This window comes from Rattus rattus, chromosome 1 (genome assembly GCF_011064425.1).
Source record: "Rattus rattus isolate New Zealand chromosome 1, Rrattus_CSIRO_v1, whole genome shotgun sequence".
NCBI classification, from domain to species: domain Eukaryota; kingdom Metazoa; phylum Chordata; class Mammalia; order Rodentia; family Muridae; genus Rattus; species Rattus rattus.
The window spans coordinates 77,399,997-77,420,676 of record NC_046154.1 but is presented as its reverse complement, the minus strand read 5'-3'; the positions used below and the strand labels follow the sequence as shown (position 1 = coordinate 77,420,676).

At 38.5% G+C, this 20,680-nt stretch overlaps 1 protein-coding gene across 45 annotated transcripts in view; it reads right to left on the bottom strand.

Annotated features, from left to right (window-relative positions):
* The window catches only part of Ptprd (protein tyrosine phosphatase receptor type D), a 379,195-nt gene that overhangs the window by 73,705 nt on the left and 284,810 nt on the right, over positions 1 to 20,680 (bottom strand). For all 45 annotated transcript variants that reach the window (XM_032902504.1, XM_032902511.1, XM_032902475.1 and 42 more), the window contains one exon: positions 232 to 355. In XM_032902504.1, the coding sequence (XP_032758395.1) occupies positions 232 to 355 (124 nt within the window). The remainder of the gene's footprint in view (positions 1 to 231; positions 356 to 20,680) is intronic.

The following is a 20,680-nucleotide window of genomic DNA, read 5'->3' as shown; positions in this document are numbered from 1 at the left end:
AACATCAGTAAATAATCAAATCTTCATGGAGGGAAGCTTCTGTGATTGCAGCAGTGACAACCTGCCCTGTGAGTGATTCATTTATGTAAAAAAGTAAAGGTGCCAGTACACTGGGCCTGGGTTGTAGGTAAATGTTTTCATAGATGGCTGGCAGTCCAGACAATGCTACATTCACATGCAAATACGTAAACCCAGAAAACAACAATTTGAATAATATATGCATTTTCTTACCTTCTATTGCTGATAAGAGAACCCGGGAGTGATCATATGCAATGACATTTGCATATCTGTTCTTTGGTTTGTTTACCTCCAAGTTTGAGTGTTCCCATGTGAACTGCTGGCCAGGGTCAATTGACTATAAAAAAAACAAGGAAACCAGTACAAACAAAGTCAATACTAAAAAGTATAGTGTCAAGGGATTTATCACAGGAATAAACATGATTTAAAAAGAAATTCCAAAGCCACACTCCATAAAGATGGTTTTAGCTGTGAAACCTAAAACATAACCTGCACCGTACACACAGGCCAATATTATGACAGTGATTAATAATCACTAACATTGATTGACATAAATGAAAGGCATCAATACGTAAGTTCTGTTAATATTGGAGCAGCATGGCACTATCTTACTTTTCCATTTCTTTCTCTGCTGCTGGAGTTTACAAGTTATTTTAGGTCAATATTTCTTCCAGTGCTGTGAACAACCCTTCCGGTGCTGTGAACATAATTTGCCTGGAGTCCTTACCCCTTCCTAGTCTTTCCTAACTGGACCTGTGAACACACTTTCAGCTGACTGGCCTTTTCCCAGCTTGCTGCACGCATGCTCAATCTTTGATTCTCTACCTATATGCTGCCATCTCTACCTATGTGCTCCCATAAGGACACTTACGATTTTATCGGTTTCCTATAACAAACCATAGCCAATGTCAGAGCAATGTGTACAATCTAAACAGTGACTGTGAGGAAGGGAAGCCAGTGATCGTCATCCTAGTGACAAAAATAACTTGCGACGTTACTGAAAGATTGAATTGTTTTTCTCTTTATCGTATTGTTTCCATGTATCATCATGCTCACTGTGTTTGCCTTCATTTATCCCTTAGGATTTTTTTTCTTATTATTTTCTTATGTTCAACAGATTTTCGTAATGTCTTAGTTCAAGCAAATGCAACCTTCAGTATATACTGTGTGAATATAAAATGAATTTTGTAGATAGTTCAACTATGATTTCAAAATTACATTCAGGCTTAATTGCTTAACTAAAGAGTTTTAGAAGAGAACCTGATAACGGAAGAACAAGCTGCATGTCGCACAGAGAACTATATTCTGTGAGAAGAAAACAAGGAGCTAACAGGAGGATTGTAATGGATCCCAGGTCATTATGCTTTAGAACCAAACCAAAGCAATTTTCTTAACCATTAGGAGACAGCTTGCAACAGCTCTCTCTCTCTCTCTCTCTCTCTCTCTCTCTCTCTCTCTCTCTCTTCTCTCTCTCTCTCTCTCTCTCTCTGACCCTTTCTTCCCAGATGACAAAATAGAAGGGAAGACTGATTTAGTAAAACTGACCACTGACTCAGTAACCTAGTAAACCTGTGTGAGCAACTGAGAAATTTGTGTTCAATCCTAGGCCAGGGAATCAAAAGCTCACTCACTGTTAACTACCAGTTGGTAGTTACTGTAGCACAAGGCTGCCTAACTGTCCAGAATGCCACTGCAAAATAAAGGAGCTCAAGACGGGAGACATCTAAACACGGCCATCCTTCCCCTCCCAACTTATCATCCTGTGTCATTCTGGGACAATTACATAAGAAATCAAGTTTTAAAAATGAGGTTGGCTTCACATGGATGATAGGACAGATGGGACGCAGCTTACATTTATACTTGTTTTACACGGATCAAACAAACATTGATTAAATAATGCTGACTTGCCTTTGTGCAGCATAGCACTCATCCATCTGTATCTATCTGTCTGACTGAACATTTAACAACACACGGCACAGGTCATTATTTTTGGAGCTTGTCAGAATGCTGAGAGCAGTAAACTCGGGAAAGAATAAGTACCTAGAGTTGGCAAGGTAAACTAACATCTTTTATCCTTAAAGGATGAAAAAGAAAGAAAGAAAGAAAGCCGAAAAAAAGTGCTTTGAAAATCACCTTCCCTTTATCCAGGCTAGAAAGGCAGGGATCATAAATGAGTGAAGCTCTAATTCCCAAAGCCATTTGTTTTTTGTCCCTTTCTTGGTGTTGGGGATGATGTGAGAGCTTTGCTTCTACGACCTTAGGTCTCTCTTGTTGCAGTCTCTTAAAGGTGAAAGTCATGGCTGAGGCGGGCAAAGAGCAGCCTAGATGCTGGCTGATAGGGAAGGTGGCTTCCATTTCAACCTCATATATCTAGCTGCTTCACCCTGATCATGCAGCTTCCTATTAGAAATTAAGATGAGGTCATTGGATGGATAATGTGGTATTAGCACCCTTACATCTGGGATTGGGCTCAGCTATTTTTTTTCCCCTTAGAGCCCACTGCTTGTGTGTTCTTTTCTGTTCAAAATCTCCCTTCATTGTCTACCTCAGCCAACCTTCTTTGTAATGCTGATGCCTTTTTACAGCTCCCTCCCACCTTCCTCAGCTAGAGTCCAGGCTGGGTCTCTGCAGAATTTTGAAAGGCGGAAATACAATGAGTAGCTTCATTCAAACCAAAAAGTTGATTGATGGGTTTTCATATTTCATAAACTCTACAAAATCCATATGCTACGTTTCCACAGAATTCATAAATATGAATGCCTGATTGTAGTTATAATTAATTTCTCCAGCCAAACAATAGACCCTTCAACCCCACAACCCAGATAGTAACAACTTGACCAAGATGACAAAGTGCTTTACATCCCAATCTAGACTGCTACTCCTCACAATAACTTCCAAGAAAGTCATATTAAGGCTAACAGGCTTTCAACTCAGTTGCTAGGATGGGTGGTACTAGATGCAAGGAAATCTTTGTGGGTAATTCAAAGAAAGGCAAAGTATCATTTAGACACATGCTAATATCACATAGTTGGTCTTAAAGTTCTAAAATTATTTTTTCCTCAACTTGGACTTTGTCTTAAAATAAGTAAGTGAAAAAACATACTGCATATAACAGATGAAGTTCTAATTATGAACTGTATTTTCATTAAAAAGCCACAATGAGAATTTAAGTGTGTCTATAAAACAGAGGTGATATTTTCTGCGTTAACTCGTTTCATTTTACAAAAACCCTAGGCATGCGTATCATATTTTTGAGGTTCTCTCTGAAGTGCACAGAAGTTAGATGATTCCTTTACAGTCAAATAGCAACTAGATAGAAAAGTCAAGTTTACCATCTTTTCCTCTCTAGCTAAGCCAAAGTTTACTTGATGGTTTCATATTCACCCCTGGGTCCTGGGGTAGATACAATGTAAGAAAAGCTGGAATCAAAACTCTAAGAACTGCTGAACTCTGTTTGTGATTCTAAGTCCAGGACACAATTCTCAGATATTTGCAGGACATTTAATAGTCCCTGAGTGGCACTCCCCAGGCGCGACCCTTTCTCATAGTGCTAAGGCCATCACTTTAAAGCCACATTCCTGAATGGTTTCCTAAAACCCAACCTTTGGGCCAAAAAGAAAAATATAATTCCCAGTTTCAAAACACCGCACAATCCATAATCATAAGTACTCAGTGTTCCACTTCATCCTGCACATTATCCAAGGAGGGGAACAAAGCCTCAAAACCTCAAAATATTCCTTTAGAAACTCATGAAAGGACTACCACAAAAACAGACTCATCCTGTTTTTTTTCCCTTTTTTGTATGTTTGCAAAACAAATAATAAAGATTTAATTATAGAGAAGGACTAACCAAACTATGGGGTAGACCATCTTTTTTTTTTTTTTTTTTTTTTTTTTTTTTTTTTTTATTTAAACTAGCCTGAACTTCCAATGACCTTACATCAGGAGAAGTCCTAGCTTTCCACAGAGTTGTTCTGGTTCTTCCAGAGCAGTGCAGCTCACCCGCAGGCACTCAAATCCCTTCCGAGGTTAAAAAAACAGCCTGGAGCTGACTGTGAATTTCTGCAGAGAGTGGTTTCTTTTTTTTTTTTTTTTTTTTCCAGAGCTGGGGACCGAACCCAGGGCCTTGCGCTTCCTAGGCAAGCGCTCTACCACTGAGCTAAATCCCCAACCCCCGGTTTCTTTTTTTAAAATTTATTTGTATTTATATTTTCTCCCATCCACTGTTTGAAAGTGCCAAATTGAAGTCAATATGTGTGTGAACAAAATACATGCTTATAGAGTTGGTAAGGCCACTATTTTCCATAGTTAGTACGTGGTTGTAATTGCCCCGAGACCATCCTTCCAAGAGAAAACTGTGAATTTAGTTGAAGCTAACAATCCTTCACAAGCCAGATGTGAGATGAACTGGAAAGTGACAGCAATGTCTGAGGGACAAAGGGAAGGCGGCCATTTCTCAGCTCTGGTTAGCTGCAGCAGGACATGCGGCTGGGTCCTCTTTGTTCCCTTTAATATTTCCTTCACCCATATGTCAGGTCTATGCCCTCGTTTTCCCTCAGCTCCCCTTATCCAATCAGTTATCAGCTCTTGTTGAGTCTTTCCTTGTAACAAACAGCATCTCTGAATCTAGGCTACCATTAGATGGGGAAGAATTGAAACAGGGTTTTGCGAGATTAACAATGTTAATCCACGGACACACAAGCACTCTCCCTTGAACAGTAGAAGAGGTGAATACAATTCATTAATACATTTAGAAATGTATCATACTTGTCCAATGTCAAAGTGTGTTTCATTCAGGCAGATATTTCTTCCAACAGAAATTTGCCTTTAGGTAAAAGCACTGAATCAAGGATTTATATTGTGCAATGGTTAGATTTGAAATTTAGACCACAGTTTGTAGCACATGCAAAACTTCATATACAAAGTATGATGTTTCCTTATACATTGTTAGCATCCCGATATGGAGAGGAAGTAGAAAGGATAACTAAGGATAATGGGAGGTAAATGAGGTGACTCTCTGGTCAATACCTTCGCCTATATTCTGTCACCGCAGTAAGGATACATCACCAGTTTCCTTGAATCCCCTCCTAGAAGTACATTTAAATGATCTTAACAGGCCTGGCACTGGTAAAATGAAGACAGCAGCAAAGCCCTGAACAGTCTTCGCCTTTACAGGGCAACACAATGTGAGTGAGGGCCAGCTTTTACTTCATGACTATGAAAGAAGTTGTTTTTGTGAGATCTCCTCAAGTAAGAGTTTGAGAAGAAATACAACAGTAAGATCTAGAAACCAAATATTCCAGAGTTGATGACCAACATGTTCCTGAATGTGGCCAAAAGCAGAAGAAAACCACTTTTATCCCAAAAGCCTATGTTTTAGAGGGATGAGATCAGGGATTTTGACTACAGGATGCAAAGTAAAATAAAATAAAATGAAACTTACTACATTGTATGAAGAATTAATGCTGTTGATTAGGGCCCAGTAATGTCTTTTGTAAACCTCATTAGGGTTTGTATCTGCTAGTTTCCCTTAAAGTGTTGCATGTTCCTTGCTTTAAAGATAGGAGCCACAGTAATCATGAAATCAAGACATCCATGCATCATTGCCCTTCCCTTTGACATTCTACTAATGTTCTGTTCTTTATGAATGGGTAGGTCTCCATTATCAAGTAGAAACAGAAAAGTAAGCAATACACGTGGGGACTTGTGCGCTGTGTGTTATCTCTGCCGAAGAGTTGATGAGTCCCAAATGATAGAGTTGGACATGTTACTGCGTAATAAATAGAGGGGCAGAAATGGATTGCCTTGTAGCAATAACAGAGCACCTGCCTACCTTTTATAATTCCAAGCGAAAGTAGAAACAATTGCCTTGAAGGAAAAAGAAATACTGCAAGCTTGCTAAGACTGGGCAGACAAGGGCTGTTCTGACCCCAATCGCTGGATGCATGTAGGAGAGAGGAAATGTGCTACTTTTCAGTGAAGACTTAAAACACATGCTTTACCCTTCATCCTTGAGGGCTGATACAGAATCATCGATATTAGCAAAGAGTGCCCAGCCTGTTTGTTTAGTACCCAAACCCTGGCACCTTCAGGAAAGGGAAGATACCTGGATGAATTACTTTAATGATGCACATAGATTATATTTAATAGATATTTTTCTCTAATCAGAACACAACTGTCAATCCACCGTGTTCCTAAGAATGCATGCCCCATTTTATTTAATAGGTATTTTCACCTTTAAGTTGTCTGCTGATAAGGTAGCTTTTTTTTTTATGGACCTTTATTGTCACCTCTTATCAATTCAGTCTACTCTATCTCTTCACTCAGAAAAGATTAAGTCGTTTCTAACAGAATTTTCATGCCTGAAAGCTCTGTGCAAGTCATTTAAGTTTTTTTTCTCATTGCCATATGGTATCAAAGATACTAGTGTGTAAACTGTGTTTGTGAAATTCTTCTCCTTTAGCCCATATGAACATACTACATTTCTCCACCCCCTGCAACTTTCAGTTAGACCAGGTTGGCTTCCAATAGGCTAGGATTACAGTTGGGCCACCACACCCAGCTGTTTACCCTGTTGTTACCAGTCATTTATCTCATGTTGTTTATTAATGTTTAATCAATATCTTGTTTTCTGGATCAGAAAATAAAAATGTAATGATCTCTCTCTCTCTTTGTCCAGGGCAGAATACAGAGAATTACAAGATATCACTTATCTCACGCTTATCCCAAATGTGTTTTTTTATAACTATCACGTGGAGAAAGGAGCCTTTGGGAAGAGGTGCCTTTGGGAAGAGCTCACATACTGACTCCTGGCTGCTAGCCTGATTACCTTTTGCAGGCAAAGGAACAAGACATAGCACTGTGGGCTTCAAATTAAAGAATCCCGCACGGTGGACACTGCTCCTCCTTTCCATGGTTTGTGGATATGTTAGAAAATGTTCACACTCTAAACTGTCATGTGCGTTCTTTCCCCTTACATGTGATAAACAAACTAAAAGAGCTTACAAAACCTAAGAATCTAGAATTTTAGCCCAACTTTCTAAACTGAAAAGCTGTTTACAAAAAAAAGTGTATTATTGAAATTGCATTGGTTATGTTTCATTTTAACACTTGAAAAACTGGAATAGAATATTGTGACTGCGTTTGTGATTTATCCAATGTTGTAATTCAATGTTTCCTACACAGTAAATTTGAAAATTATATCTTACAATGAATAAGGAAAGAATAGCAGGTGAGAGTGTTGGGAGCCTCAGAGAGAATGCACAGTTTCTGATCAGAATAAACATGCACTACTAGGGTTATCATAAAGACTGAGTTTAGCTTAGATTACATACCCTGTTTATATCTGTATCCCTGATAAAATTACTGAAGGGACCATCTTTCCTTCTCAGATACTTCAATTCAGATACTACATTACATAGTCACTGCAGGTTCCAGTCAGCCTAGGTCTTTTTATACCCTAATCTGGGTAGTGTCATAGCGTTACGGTCAAACCTGTGTTTGTGTGCCTCTATCTAGAAGGAGACAAATGTCCTGCTTAGTTAAATAGTGAGTCAACTTATCAAGCTAATGTTATAGATAAGTGGGCGGCAGAAAAGTAAATTGTGTTTCCATTCCTCCAGAACCCATATCTCTACTTGCCTCACACTGAAGTAGAACAGTGGTATATTTAAGCCATAAGGAGAGAAGGTGGCTGACTTGACTCAGGGATTCGCCCTTACTCAAGGTACCTATGAAATTTCATCATAGAAAGGAATGGTAAGAAAGTACTTCTTAACGTACTGTTTTCCAAAGTCAGAATTTTAGCTTACTTCCATTGCTACTTTTCCTTCCTTAATTTTTACACTTATTTATTTTGTGTATATGTACATTTGTGTATGTATGTGGTACACATATGCTATGGAGCTTGTGTAGAGGCCCAAGGACAACTTCTTTTCTACTGTGTGGGTCCTGGGGATGGAACTCAGGTTGTCAGACTTGGAAGCCAGAACCTTTATCCTTTGAGTCATCCTGCCAGCAATATATTTTATTCTTTTGAGGAAGGTTAGAGGGTGGAAGGAATCTGATAGTGAGTAAAGCTGGATATAAGTCTACCTATGGAACGAAGACCAGGGTTAATCTCCTGATCTTATAATTCATTTAGTCATCATCTATTCTTTTGTGCCTAAGGCAATATTTTCTAGTATTCACAATCTTCACATTAAGGATAAATATAATTATGTCTTAATATCTTTTTCTTAGTGCAATAAAAATGGCAGCACAGGCTTGTTCTGTTGATTCACTGTTCAAAGAATTCAATTACATATTTTCAAATATGATGCACTTGTGAGAACATATATTAACACACCTCTTAAAACTGCATGCATCACCATGTTTAAATAAGTACTAAGGAGCTGATAAGAACGAACAAAATCATAATCACATAGAAGACGGAGTCAGGAGGAAGATGATTATGCGCAGGTGGAAAGCTATTGGGATCATGCGACTATGGAATGTGACATACCCTGAATCCAACTCTCATGTTTAAAAGATGAAGAATCAAGTTATAAAGGAAACCAGTCTCACTAATACTGTTTCCTAGTCTGAAGGTCTGGCTTATTCCCCTATCTGACTAATAATTTTCATACCATGTATCTTTTTCAAACACTGAGTCAGGCACATACATCAATTTCTTTCAAAAGTCTTTAGATACAGCATATACTCTATTCTACCTACAATCTTGAAGTTGAAAAACAAGTCTTTGCCATAGACAACTGTACAGTAGAGTCACCACAGAATAATTTCTATTTGTGACTAGAAATCCTGGATAACCTTAATGTAATAGGAGGCTAGTAAACCAGTATGACAAATATAAAGCCAATAAAACTGCTACTTATCTACTGATGTAGACAGGTACTACAGATTTAAGTTGTAGCTAAACAGTATTGTTGCTAAACACACATAGTACATACATAGCATAGAAAACAAACTGCACAAATATGTGGACATATACGCAGTTCCCCCTGATTACTGCTTAACAATGACAATAATCCATCACTCAAGCCAGGGCATTTCATCTATTTTTAAGCATTTTCCCTTTGTTACACCTGTGTTCTTTAGTTTCTAATTTGAAGGATCCCACTGCTTTCCAAAGTAAGAAGAAAACCGAGTTTTAGAATGCTTTCCAAAACCACACATTTCATTTCCTTGGTTGTATTAGAGAGAGAAGAAGCAGATTTCGGAGGTCAATACTTGGGATGGTATTCTGCACAGTCCATTGCAGGCTGTCACCTGGACTTTATGGTCCATGGAGGAAGCATACTGTATGGATTTACCATCAAGAACACTAAAAAGCCAGCACTGGACTAGCTCAACCATTCCAAACTCACAAAAGAAGTTAAAATTGTTAATTGTAGGCTGAGGACTGGTGAGTCTATCTTCTGTTATCATTATACCCGAATCTTTCTAAATTCATAAAATAATGAAACAGATATTGCTTCCTACTGCTGATAATTAAATGCAGACCTGGACTATGATGCCACTTTGCATGAGTCACACTGCAAGGTTTGGCTTTGAAGTCTAGCTCTTAACCTTGGCCCTCTAACAGATATATAAATTATAAATTTGCTATCAAGAATCTTAATTTTGTGTTTCAAAACTGTGGACAGTAAGGAAAATAGATTAACTCCACATGTCTCTTCTAGCTTTGGTCTAATGGTATATCCATACCACATCATTTAATTCCCCCAAAATTCTATGGTAATGAAAAACAAAAGTACAGCCTTCCACATGGTGAGATTTTTAGTAAAGTTTTTTTTTTCAGTTAAATCAAATGAAAGATAGCATGATATTTCTAAGCACAATCTTTGGGTAATTAGGAACAAAAAGACACATGGTCTCATTCTCTCATTTCTACCCACACAACAGAGCATCCCTCATGCTCTTTGCCTCTCTCTCATACACACCAGAAATTCTGAGCAAAGGACAGTAGCTGGGAGAACAGACATAATAGAGCATGGGATGGAACGGTATTGGCAGAAACCACTGAGAATGCTGAGACCAATAACTCACGAGTAACAGTCTGCACTAACAGCTTTAATGACCAGTTTAATGGTTTAATGGATAGCACTTTAATAGGATTTCTGGTACAAGCCTTCTGAAAGCTTGCCTTCAATAAATCTGTCATTAACAAAGAACGGGGTTGCTTCATAGAAGCAGTTTAATGAATCTGAATACAGAAAAATTATGGTAGTTGTCATCCTGCATCAGAGTCCATGTATAGGTGTTCGGTACACTACTGTGGGGGAAAAGCTCTACATGCTCAGTGTGCACGCTTCCAGTGAAACGGCTTTCCACCAAGGGAATGCAGTCTACATTAAACAAAAAAGTAAATGTATAAAACTCCCACAATGGTTACATTTATGCATGCAAAGACGACATAGGAACAGCACACGGAATTTAAACACAGGTAAAAGTGTGTGACCATTGAGCCGGGCTGTCTCTGAAATGGCTTGCCAAGTTCTTCAGGGGAATGCACTTTTCAATCATCCTTGTTTGATTGGATCACACTGCTTGTACTCAGTTAAAATCCTTTAAAGTCAGGGATGGCCATGCTGTGCCCTTCATGGTGCATCCCACTCACTATTAAGTGTGAGAGTTATAATCAGGTGTGATGAATAAGCCTGGATGTCAGCCCCCGGTTGTTTGTCACTGTCGCCGTTGGGGGTTCACAGTTCTGACTTCACACTGGAACGCTTCTTGCCTAGACAGAATTTTCCTATCATTTCTGTTGTTGTAAATTTGTCCTTTCTTGAAGGGTTTGCACCAACCCCACATTCACAGGGTTTGCAGCAACCCCACATTCTCAGTCCACTTCAAGTACTTACTTATGTTTCTAATGTCCAACACTACAGTACATCCCAGTAGCATTTATTCATCTAAATTTAACCTAGTTTTTCCTTCCTTACAGTGGCTTAAATTTATTATTATAACTCTGTCTCTGTCTCTGTCTCTCTTTCTCTCTCTCTCTGTGTGTGTGTGTGTTGTGTGTGTGTGTGTGTGTGTGTGTGTGTGTGTGTGTGTGTGTGTGACACTGTAGTCCTTGTTGACTTCAAAATGATGAGCATTCTCCAAGCCTGGCTCCTGAGTACTGGCATGCATCACTACCGAATTTATCTTTTCACTTGATAAGTCTTTATTCCTTCCCTTCCATGGTAAAATCCTACATAGAAATATAGCCTACCATTCATCTCTGCCATCTATGAGATAGCTATAGCAGGGAAACTAAACATAAAATACCCATAAACGTATGTGATTATCATTCTTTAAATCATAAAATATAATTAAATATTGTCAGTTTGACAGCAAAGGACTAGAAGAGGCTTCAGAATATCTTCCCATGCATTCTGTCAGCCATCAGTTTTTCACCATCAATTATGACTACCTCTGTAAGTCATTCATTGGCTAAACTTGTCTCTTAAATTTGTACGAACTGAACAAGGCCAAGAAAAGCTAAATGAGTAAAAATATTTCTTTTCTGATCCAATGGTAGACATATCTGAACAGTCATAAACTTCCCAGAAAATTTATATATGTTGGTTCAATCATTTTTAATGTCATTGTAAAATGGATTCCTTTTGCAAAATAAAAATTCCAATTATTATTTGAATAACTAAAAGCAAATGGCAATTTCACTGTGAAAACTCTCACTTTATTTCATACATATGTTTTTAATCATATTTAGAGAGGCACAGTTTACTTTTACTGTACTGAATATGACTAAGTCTAAGTTGAGGATGCATTTTGAAAATACGGCAGGGTAGCAAACAAAATTCGAGGAAGCTAACCTTTCTTATAAATAGCAATGTGGGCAAACAAATGAATAAAATGTGTAGGCTCTGAAAGATCCCCCTTTTCTAAGATAGATATTAAAAACAAGCAGAGCACCGTACTCAGTGATTTCGAGAGTGGGAAGAACATAAAAGGTTCTGTATGATACTGTAACTTTCTCCATTTCTCTCTGCAGCCCTCTATTTTATCCAGCTGGGGAAATTTGGTCGAAATTGTAGTATACAATGCTGTGGTTCTTAACCGCTCCCACAGCCTACAGAAACATAAGCACTTCTGGCAGGGAAACACAATAAAGAACAAATGCTCGTCCCTAATCTCATTTTACATACGCTCAAGTAACAGAACATGAGGGGAGAAAATGAATTTCTCTGAGAAGGCTCCAAAAGCACAGAAGTCTGAAGAACTTATTTTTCTGTCTGTGGAATTAGCAAATACGGACATTGAATTACAGCTGTGAGACTTTTGTTCCCACTCGAACAGCACTGAAGCCGTGAGCTTCCTGAATGTCAGGAAAAAAACCCACTACCCCACACCAGTGAATATAAGAAACATAATAAACAAAGCCCAAGTCTAATTACATCAGAGCACAACTCATAGCTACATTGTATTTGAAACCTAGCAAAATCTAATGGTTCTTGTTGTAGTGCTAAAGTTTGACTGAAAGAAACGAAAAGGGAAACAAAACCATGAAGATGCCATTAGACCCTGGGTTCACGGGCAGGACTGTGTGCTTTATTTATCGTCTACTCCAGAGTCTAGCAAAGTTCCTGGCACATATGAAGAAGCAAAGCAGTGGACTGTTGTAAGCTTTCAGAGCACAAAGGCCTCTAACGAAGCAGGCAGTAATGCTCTTACGATTATTTACAAAACACCTAATAATTTTCAAATTGGTCTTTTTTGGTGTGTGTGATATGTGAAAAAAGAGAGCAGCTTTATTTCAGAGTTGGTCTATTTCTAACAAAAATTTGAATCCTTGCTCTGTGGCATTGAAGGTAGTTGCTGTGGCAATTCTCATGGATCAAACACAAGAAGGCTGTAACTCTTTCGAGAGCGAATGGCACCAAGGACAGATGAAGTCTTAGGGAAACAGTGTTCTTTTTCATCCAAATATTTTAATGATAAAACGGGAGGGAGAATGCTACTGAGCTTGCTGGTCTATGAAAGCTAACGGTGAGGTTTTTGGATTGAGCAAGAGATAATTTTCCTATCCAACAGCTGACAGAGCCATTGGTTCAAGGGCAGCCTGGGGTACACAGTGATACCCTGTCTCAAAAATTTAAAAAAGGAAATAGAAAAGAAAGAAAAGAAAAACCAGGACTATCTAAAAACATATCACACAAATTCAATATTTGCTTACAATTGCCTTGATTTGTGTTTTTTCTACTAATAAAAATTAACTACTTTGGGGCTAGAGAGCTGCATCAGTAGGTAAGAGTACTTATTCTTACAGAGGATCTAGTTTTAGTTCCAGCACCTACACTGTGGCTCATAATCACCTACTATGCGTTACCTAGTACCTTCTTCTGACCTCTGTGGACACTTGCACTCACTCACGTGGTATACATACTCATACATATAAAATACATTTAATAAATATGTTAGAAATTAAAAATCACATGTTATAACAGATTTTTTTTGATGAAACACCAAATTCCCCATTCAGTTTCCAATCTGGATTCTCATAAAGGCAAGACAAGTTAGCACGACTTTAAGATCTACTACAATACACTGTATTTTCCCCAGATATATTTTCTTTTATCTTGAGTGCTTACTTAGAAAACATCATCTGTCACATAATATAAAACATGAAAGTGCCCAAGTTACCTCAGGATCATCACTAAAAGCAGCTGTACAGTTATCTTTCCAGCAAAATGGCAGAGACAGACTAGATTAAACGATCCCAGGAATCCTCAACCACAACTCCAGATTGGAATCTATATGCCCCTGCAATAAAGCCCTCTGGTGTGCAGGGTTAATTAATTAATTAATTTGTTTGTTTGTTTATTTATTTATAAGGTAATAGAAGAATTTCTGAGCTGTGACAAGGATCAATACTGCAAGAAGAGAAAAGAAAGAAACAAAAAAAATCAATGCCCTACTTGCACAATAACATCCACCATTATCAACAATTAGGCTGAAAATTTTATTCTCCTGATGACAAGGACATCAATTAATTACTTGGAGAGGGGGTTAAATTCCCACCTTCCCAGAGACAGCACCCTAGTTTCTCTGAATTCAAAGGGAGGCAGCATGTCACTGCTCATTAACTAGACTAATTACACTTCCTCAGTCACTGCTGCAGTTCTGCTCTCTGGGTAGACACAGCCCTGAGCAGACAAAGCCTACGAGAGGGAGGGGCACTCCACAATGGGAAACCAAAAGGGCAAGCTGATCTCAGCAACATCCACTTCAAATCTTATGTTGTACTAACCATGTAAACTAAATTCAGGGCGCAGGAAGTTACACCAAAAGACTTCCCATCCAAACCACCTCCTACTGAGGTTTTTGTCTTTTCTCCAGCCAAAGAAAAGACCACTTGACAAATTTACATGGAAATAAAAACTGGAGTCACAGCAAACATATCTACTACCACAAACCCTTAAGAAATAAGAGTGCAAAGACAAAGACAGTTTGCCATCAAAATATGCCAAAATTCTTATCAATTCTTATCTTTTTCAAATAACTTGGAGGTTCTTGTATGAAATGAAACATAAAGGGCAATTTTGCATACACAAATGTTTTTAAAACCTTAAGGGGAAGAGCCACATATTATTATTTAAGTGTTGTTGTATGACTTCATGACTGTGCCATGGCAGTTATAGCCATGTCATAGCCTAAAGTCCCTGGGCGAGCCATGCTTTGTCCTATCACCATGCCTCTGTATGCATCTCTCTCTGGAATCTTAGAATTGTAGTCAACAACCTTGATTCTCCCAGGTACAGGGTCTCTGGGAAGCATCTCGTCACTTGCCTAAGTCCCAGAATTTCTTTACAGTTATTAATTTTTACATTTTCTTAGGAGACTATGGACTCATCCAGAACAAAACTCATTATCTTGATCTTTGTTGTTCTGTAGTAAATACTTTGTTAAGTAGCACAAGTTATTTAAATAGCTGGTCTATTGCTTCTCCCAGTGTTCACTTACACTCTGGCTGTGAAATACCAACTTCATTTCAACACCACAATAAAACTTAAGAAGCCTATCTTTTCCAGTTCTTGCTGTATGTTGAAGCTTCGTTGGGAACTGTAGACCCATTATTATTAGTTGCTTCGTAGAAACCTTGGGCTCCATATGAGAGCAAATAGAAACCACTCAAGACAATATCCAGCAGTGGTCAAAGCCCATCAGTAGAAGAACTTCTGAGAGCAAGCGAGGTCTGCAAACCATATCTATAGGATGAAAGGTTTTCCTGGGGTTAGCAGGGCCCACAGAGGTAAATAAACTACAGGTGCTTGCAAGATGCAGAGTTTGATGTTGCCACGGAAACAGTGACATATACATTTTTAAAAGGGGGTTTAGGAATAACAATTTGAAAAGTCTAAATAGAAGAAACCTCTGAAGCTTGGTAAACTGGCTGCATTTGGAGTTCTTAGAATCTGCATGGGTTCAGCAAGAATGAAAGACAGCACTGATCAAAACTCAGACTTCAGATAGTGCTTTTCAGGTGACCTGCTGTGTCTTTGTGTTCTGCTACATTTGTTTACAAGATGCAGAATGACAGCCAGCTGGGAGGAGATTCTCTGTTCCTTTTACTTCCTGGTTAGTGAGGTTGTTTCTTAACTATGGCCAAGGAAAGCATCGTCTCAGATTGCCAAGTGTCAGGTCCGTCCTCCCTGTAAAGCCCTCACTGGGAATTTACTCAGTAGGCACTTTTGAGTTAAATCTAAAGGGTTTGCATTAAAATGCATTCACTCCTGTGCAGTCTAACGATAATAACAGTCTATTTTCTGAGAGAAAAGGGTCTGAAAATAAGGCTGTGCTGCTGATAGATCAGGTGGAGATGTCGATTGAGAGAGCAACTCTTTTTACACAAGACACTCTTTGTTCTGTGTGCACCTGTTGATGGTAATAGCAATTTTGACCACAAGAAAGAGATTTTCTTCTGAGAACTGTAAGTGTAGTTCAAAATTGATCCAGACACACACTTTGGCTAATCATCTGCTATATGCCCTATAGGGAGCTGGTCACCAAGTGGCCGACAACATGCTGAGATGTCTTGACACCTGACCAGGAAAGTCTGAACACAGCATGACACTGGAATGTAAGAAAGCCAACAGTAATGGTTAATGGTGCTGGCTTAACTATGGAGTTTTCTTTTCTTTTCTTTTCTTTTTTGTACTTTAGTATATCATGTTTTACTTGATTCAGCAAAGCCCTAAGGGTTTGGCCAGCAATAAAAAAGAAAGACTTATTTCATCATTAGAGATAATTCATGTTGAAGTGTAGATGAACATACCACTAGCTCTTCGTTCTACCACAGTAGTTATGTGACACTGGGCAAGTTTTCTTACTCAAGTTCGTGATCTGTAAGGTCTCTATACATTTAAAATTTGGTTCTGAGCAATGTATAATGTCGGTACATATTTCAGAAATATATTTATGTATTTCATTTCTCATCAATGAACAATAATGTTATTCTTTTTACCTCTTTCAATTCATTACGGAGAGTCTATTTAATAATGGATTTTATATATATATGTACATATATATATATGATGTGATAAAATCATAAAAATCAAGCTTGATGTCTGTAAAGTTTTCTAGAAGAGTCTCATCATAATTGACACATGGGAGTGGGTCTGGGGGTGGAACATCATTGCCAATAGAACCAGAAGAAATCCTTAGTACATAGAGACAATACATGGCAGGAGAATTGTAAGTAATATGATCAGAGGTATCCATTTCTTTAGATAGTAACAAAAACAGGGGCTGGACATTATGACAGAAAAAAGAAGGAAAGTTACAGTACAATAAGAACTTCTGAAAAGCAGGTCGTCATGTTCTAATTATAATAAAATGATTGTGGAGGGAGGTTTAATATAAAATTTTAAGGTAATACAACAAATAGAAAGAATTAGCACTAACAAATCTGAAAGTATATTTTTGGCAACTGTCTGAGTGGATACCAGAGTAGGATCTTATAGGGGATTTAAATCCAATCAGAAATTGGTTGGTTACTCCCATAATATTCATGCTATCTTTAGACCAACGTGAATATCTAGTGTGCAAGTCTATTGTGATATAATGCTTTATGAACATGTCAGGACTGTTACAGATACAAACAAGCATTCATAAGACCTGCACAAAATGAGCTGGACAAACTTCTAGCAAGGAAGGAAGCACATGCATCTTCACCCACAGCTGCAACGCTGACGGCTGCTTGGGGACGGAGAGTCAGGTTTCCTCTGGTATATGAGTCCTGGTAGGTTGTTCATGCTTCAGTGGATGACTACAACCATACCCATACTGAAAGCACTGACTGGACTCAGTGAATTAATAAAAAATACTCGTGAAAATTGAAGAGAGACATAGTGACTTGATTCTGATACGAGTTGTGAAGGAGGAATTAAGAGGTGGATTTCAGCAAAGCACACTGGATACATGTATGAAATTCTGAAATTATATATATATATATATAATATTAAAAAACAAATTCTCAACTAATATGTAAATATATTTTTAAAGTATTTATAAACAAATAGTCAGGAATTTTGAATGGGTTTTGTTGTTAACTGTGTTTAAGGGAAGTTAATATTTCTATTCAGACCACAGATTTTATAAAAACTAGAATATGCTTGAGTTAGAATTTGTGAGGGGGATAACAATTGAAATGTAAATAAGAAATACTTAAGTTAATAAAGATGAAAAAAAAAAGAATTTATGAGTTGGAGTGTTGGGGTACCTATTTTTTTACTTTGTATGAAGGAGTGTCTTTTCAATCGTTGATTCTATACCAGCAGGGAGCTAAGCGCTGGAAGGATTTTGGTATTGTCATTTCTATAGCCCATCATTGGGCTTTCTAATCTGTAAATATCTGTCCTTCTTCATCTGCCTTAAGGCAATCTAGAGATGTATCAGAGATTGTCTTCTTGCTGATTGGTTATAATAAAGATTTGATGGAATAGATAGGGCAGGGGTTAGGACTGGACCTTCCAGGCTGAGGAGTGATGCAGGGAGAAGAAAGCAGAGGCAGGGGAATTGAGAGCTGCCACAGAGAGGAATTGACAGGACCTGGAGCAGAGCAAGGTAATCCAGCTAGCCAAGTGGCAAGTCATAGGCTAGAATAATCATGTTACGTTTAAACGGTAGCTGGGAGACTGTCCCAGCAAAAGACCTAAGCTTTAAACCTTAATAACAGCCTTACTTATACCACTTACAGGTCCAAAGAAAGCCTCACAATATTGGAGAAACTGAATATTGCAAACCAAATTGAAAGTCATATTTTATTTTTATCTTCCTAGAGCACCTTGATCAGAATTCCTGGAATACTTGCATGTTGGAGGCCTTGCCTCATGGGATGGAGGAAATCTGTCTATATGAATAACCTACTGAATAGATTATGCAGGAAAAAAAAAAGAGACATAGTTGAAGAGAAAGTTACTCCTCCCAGTTAAGAAGGCACTTCTGGCAATGCATAGAAGGCAGAAAACAATTCTCAGCCTAAACATATCAACTCCTAAATTGGTGTTGCTTTATATAATCTCCCAATTGTTTATCATCACAACAGGTTCCCTGTATTTCTAGTGCATTATGTATATTATAGATTAACTTTGTTAAGAAACTACTTTGTATATGTGCTATGAATTCTCATCAAAACCTGGGAAGTTTTTAAATATCAGATTGATTATACTGTAAAATAAAATTTCATGTCATGGGCTGGAGAGATGGCTCAGAGGTTAAGAGCACTGGCTGTTCTTCCGGAGGTCCTGAGTTCAAATCCCAGCAACCACATGGTGGCTCACAACCATCAGTAACAGGATCTGATACCTTCTTCTGCTGTGTTTGAAGACAGCTACAGTGTATATAATAAATAAATCTTTAAAAAACCTTCATGTCATATCTGTTTAATAAGAATGGAGAATGGCAATTTGCAGTTGGACAGGTACAATGTTTTAACTGGCAGCGTCACACTCAGATTCAGCACATACTGAAAGGTTCAAAAGGCATAACTGCTTTCAAGAAAAATGGCAACCAACACCCTATACCCTGCCTGCCTCTCAGGAATGTCAGTAACCAGGGCCACAGGTCAGATTCCCTTCTGCCCAAATTCCAAAATCAGCTGTGAAACCCACAGATCCCAGCTGACTCAGACCTTCCTAACCCTGATGAACTCCACCTTCCTTCCCATCTGCTTCCCCACCAAGGTCAGGTAGGTAGCCTGATACCGTCCCACATCCTATAGCCTCCCTGTCTCCTAAGAGGTTTGCAGTAACCAGGGACACAACCTGCCTTTCTCCCAGGAGGTCAGTAATAGCCATCAAAACAGGAGGTCCATCTCAACCAAAGACACAGTCCTTCCAGTTTGCACCTCCATCTACGACTGGGGCAGATCCTGCCCCCGGAGCCCAGAGCCTGCACGTCTCCCAGGTGTGCACACTGTCCAGGAATGCAGGAGGTCTGCTCTAATCAGGGACACAAGAGCCCTGTTCTAACCATATACAGGACGCCCTGCTAACCAGAGACAGCACTGCCTGCCTGCCTCCCACAAGATCTATTCAACCTAGGTCACAGAGTTCTACCTGCCTCCAAGGAGGCTAACTGCAGGCAGAGGCACAAAGGCTAGTTAACACAAGATAACCAGATGGTCAGAGGCAAGCACAAGAATTCAAAGCAATTTGGCACCATCACAACCCAGGTCTCCCACCACAGCAAGCCCTGGATGCCCTACCATTTCTACAAAGCAAAATCCCATCTCATGAAGATGATAGAGGCATTTATGGGGTATATAAATTACTTCCTTAAATAAATACAGGAAAATACAATCAAACAGGTGAAGGAATTGAATGAACAAAATGGTTCAAGACCTAAAATAGAAACAATAAGGAAAACACAAATAAAGGCAACTCTGGAGACAGACAATTTAGGAAAGAGATCAGGAGTTACCAATGCAAGCATCACCAACAGAATACAAGAGATAGAAGAGAGGATCTCAGACATGCGAGATACCATAGAAATTACTGACACAATGGTCAAAGAAAATGCAAAACATAAAAACTCTTAACCTTAAATATCTAGGATATTTAGGACACAATGAAAAGATCAAACCTAAGAATAATAGGAATAGAAGAGGGTGAAGTTTCCCAGTTCAAATGGCCAGACCAGAAAACATCTTCAACAAAATCGTAGAAGAAAATGCGCCTAAGAGATGACTATAAATGTACAAGAAGCCTATAGAACACCAACTAGATTGGACCAGAAAAGCAAGTCCTCTCATCACATCATCAAACCCCTAAATGCACAGAACAAAGAAAGAATATTAAAAGCGATAAGGGGAAAAGGCCAAATACCATATAAAGGCAGACCTATCAGAATTATATTAAACTTCTCAACATAGATTCTAAAAGCCAGGAGATCCTTGACAGATGTCATCCAGACACCAATACCAGTCTAGGATACTATACCCCGCAAAATATTCCATGACGAAATCAAATTTAATCATTATCTTTCTACTAGTCCAGCCCTACAGAGGATGCTGAAAGGGAAACTCCAAAATAACATGTCTTTAATATTTCTCAACATCAACAGACTCAATCCCTCCTCCCCCTCTCAAAAAAAGACACAAGCTAACAAACTGGATACAAAAAAACAGGATCCAGGACTTTGCAGCACACAA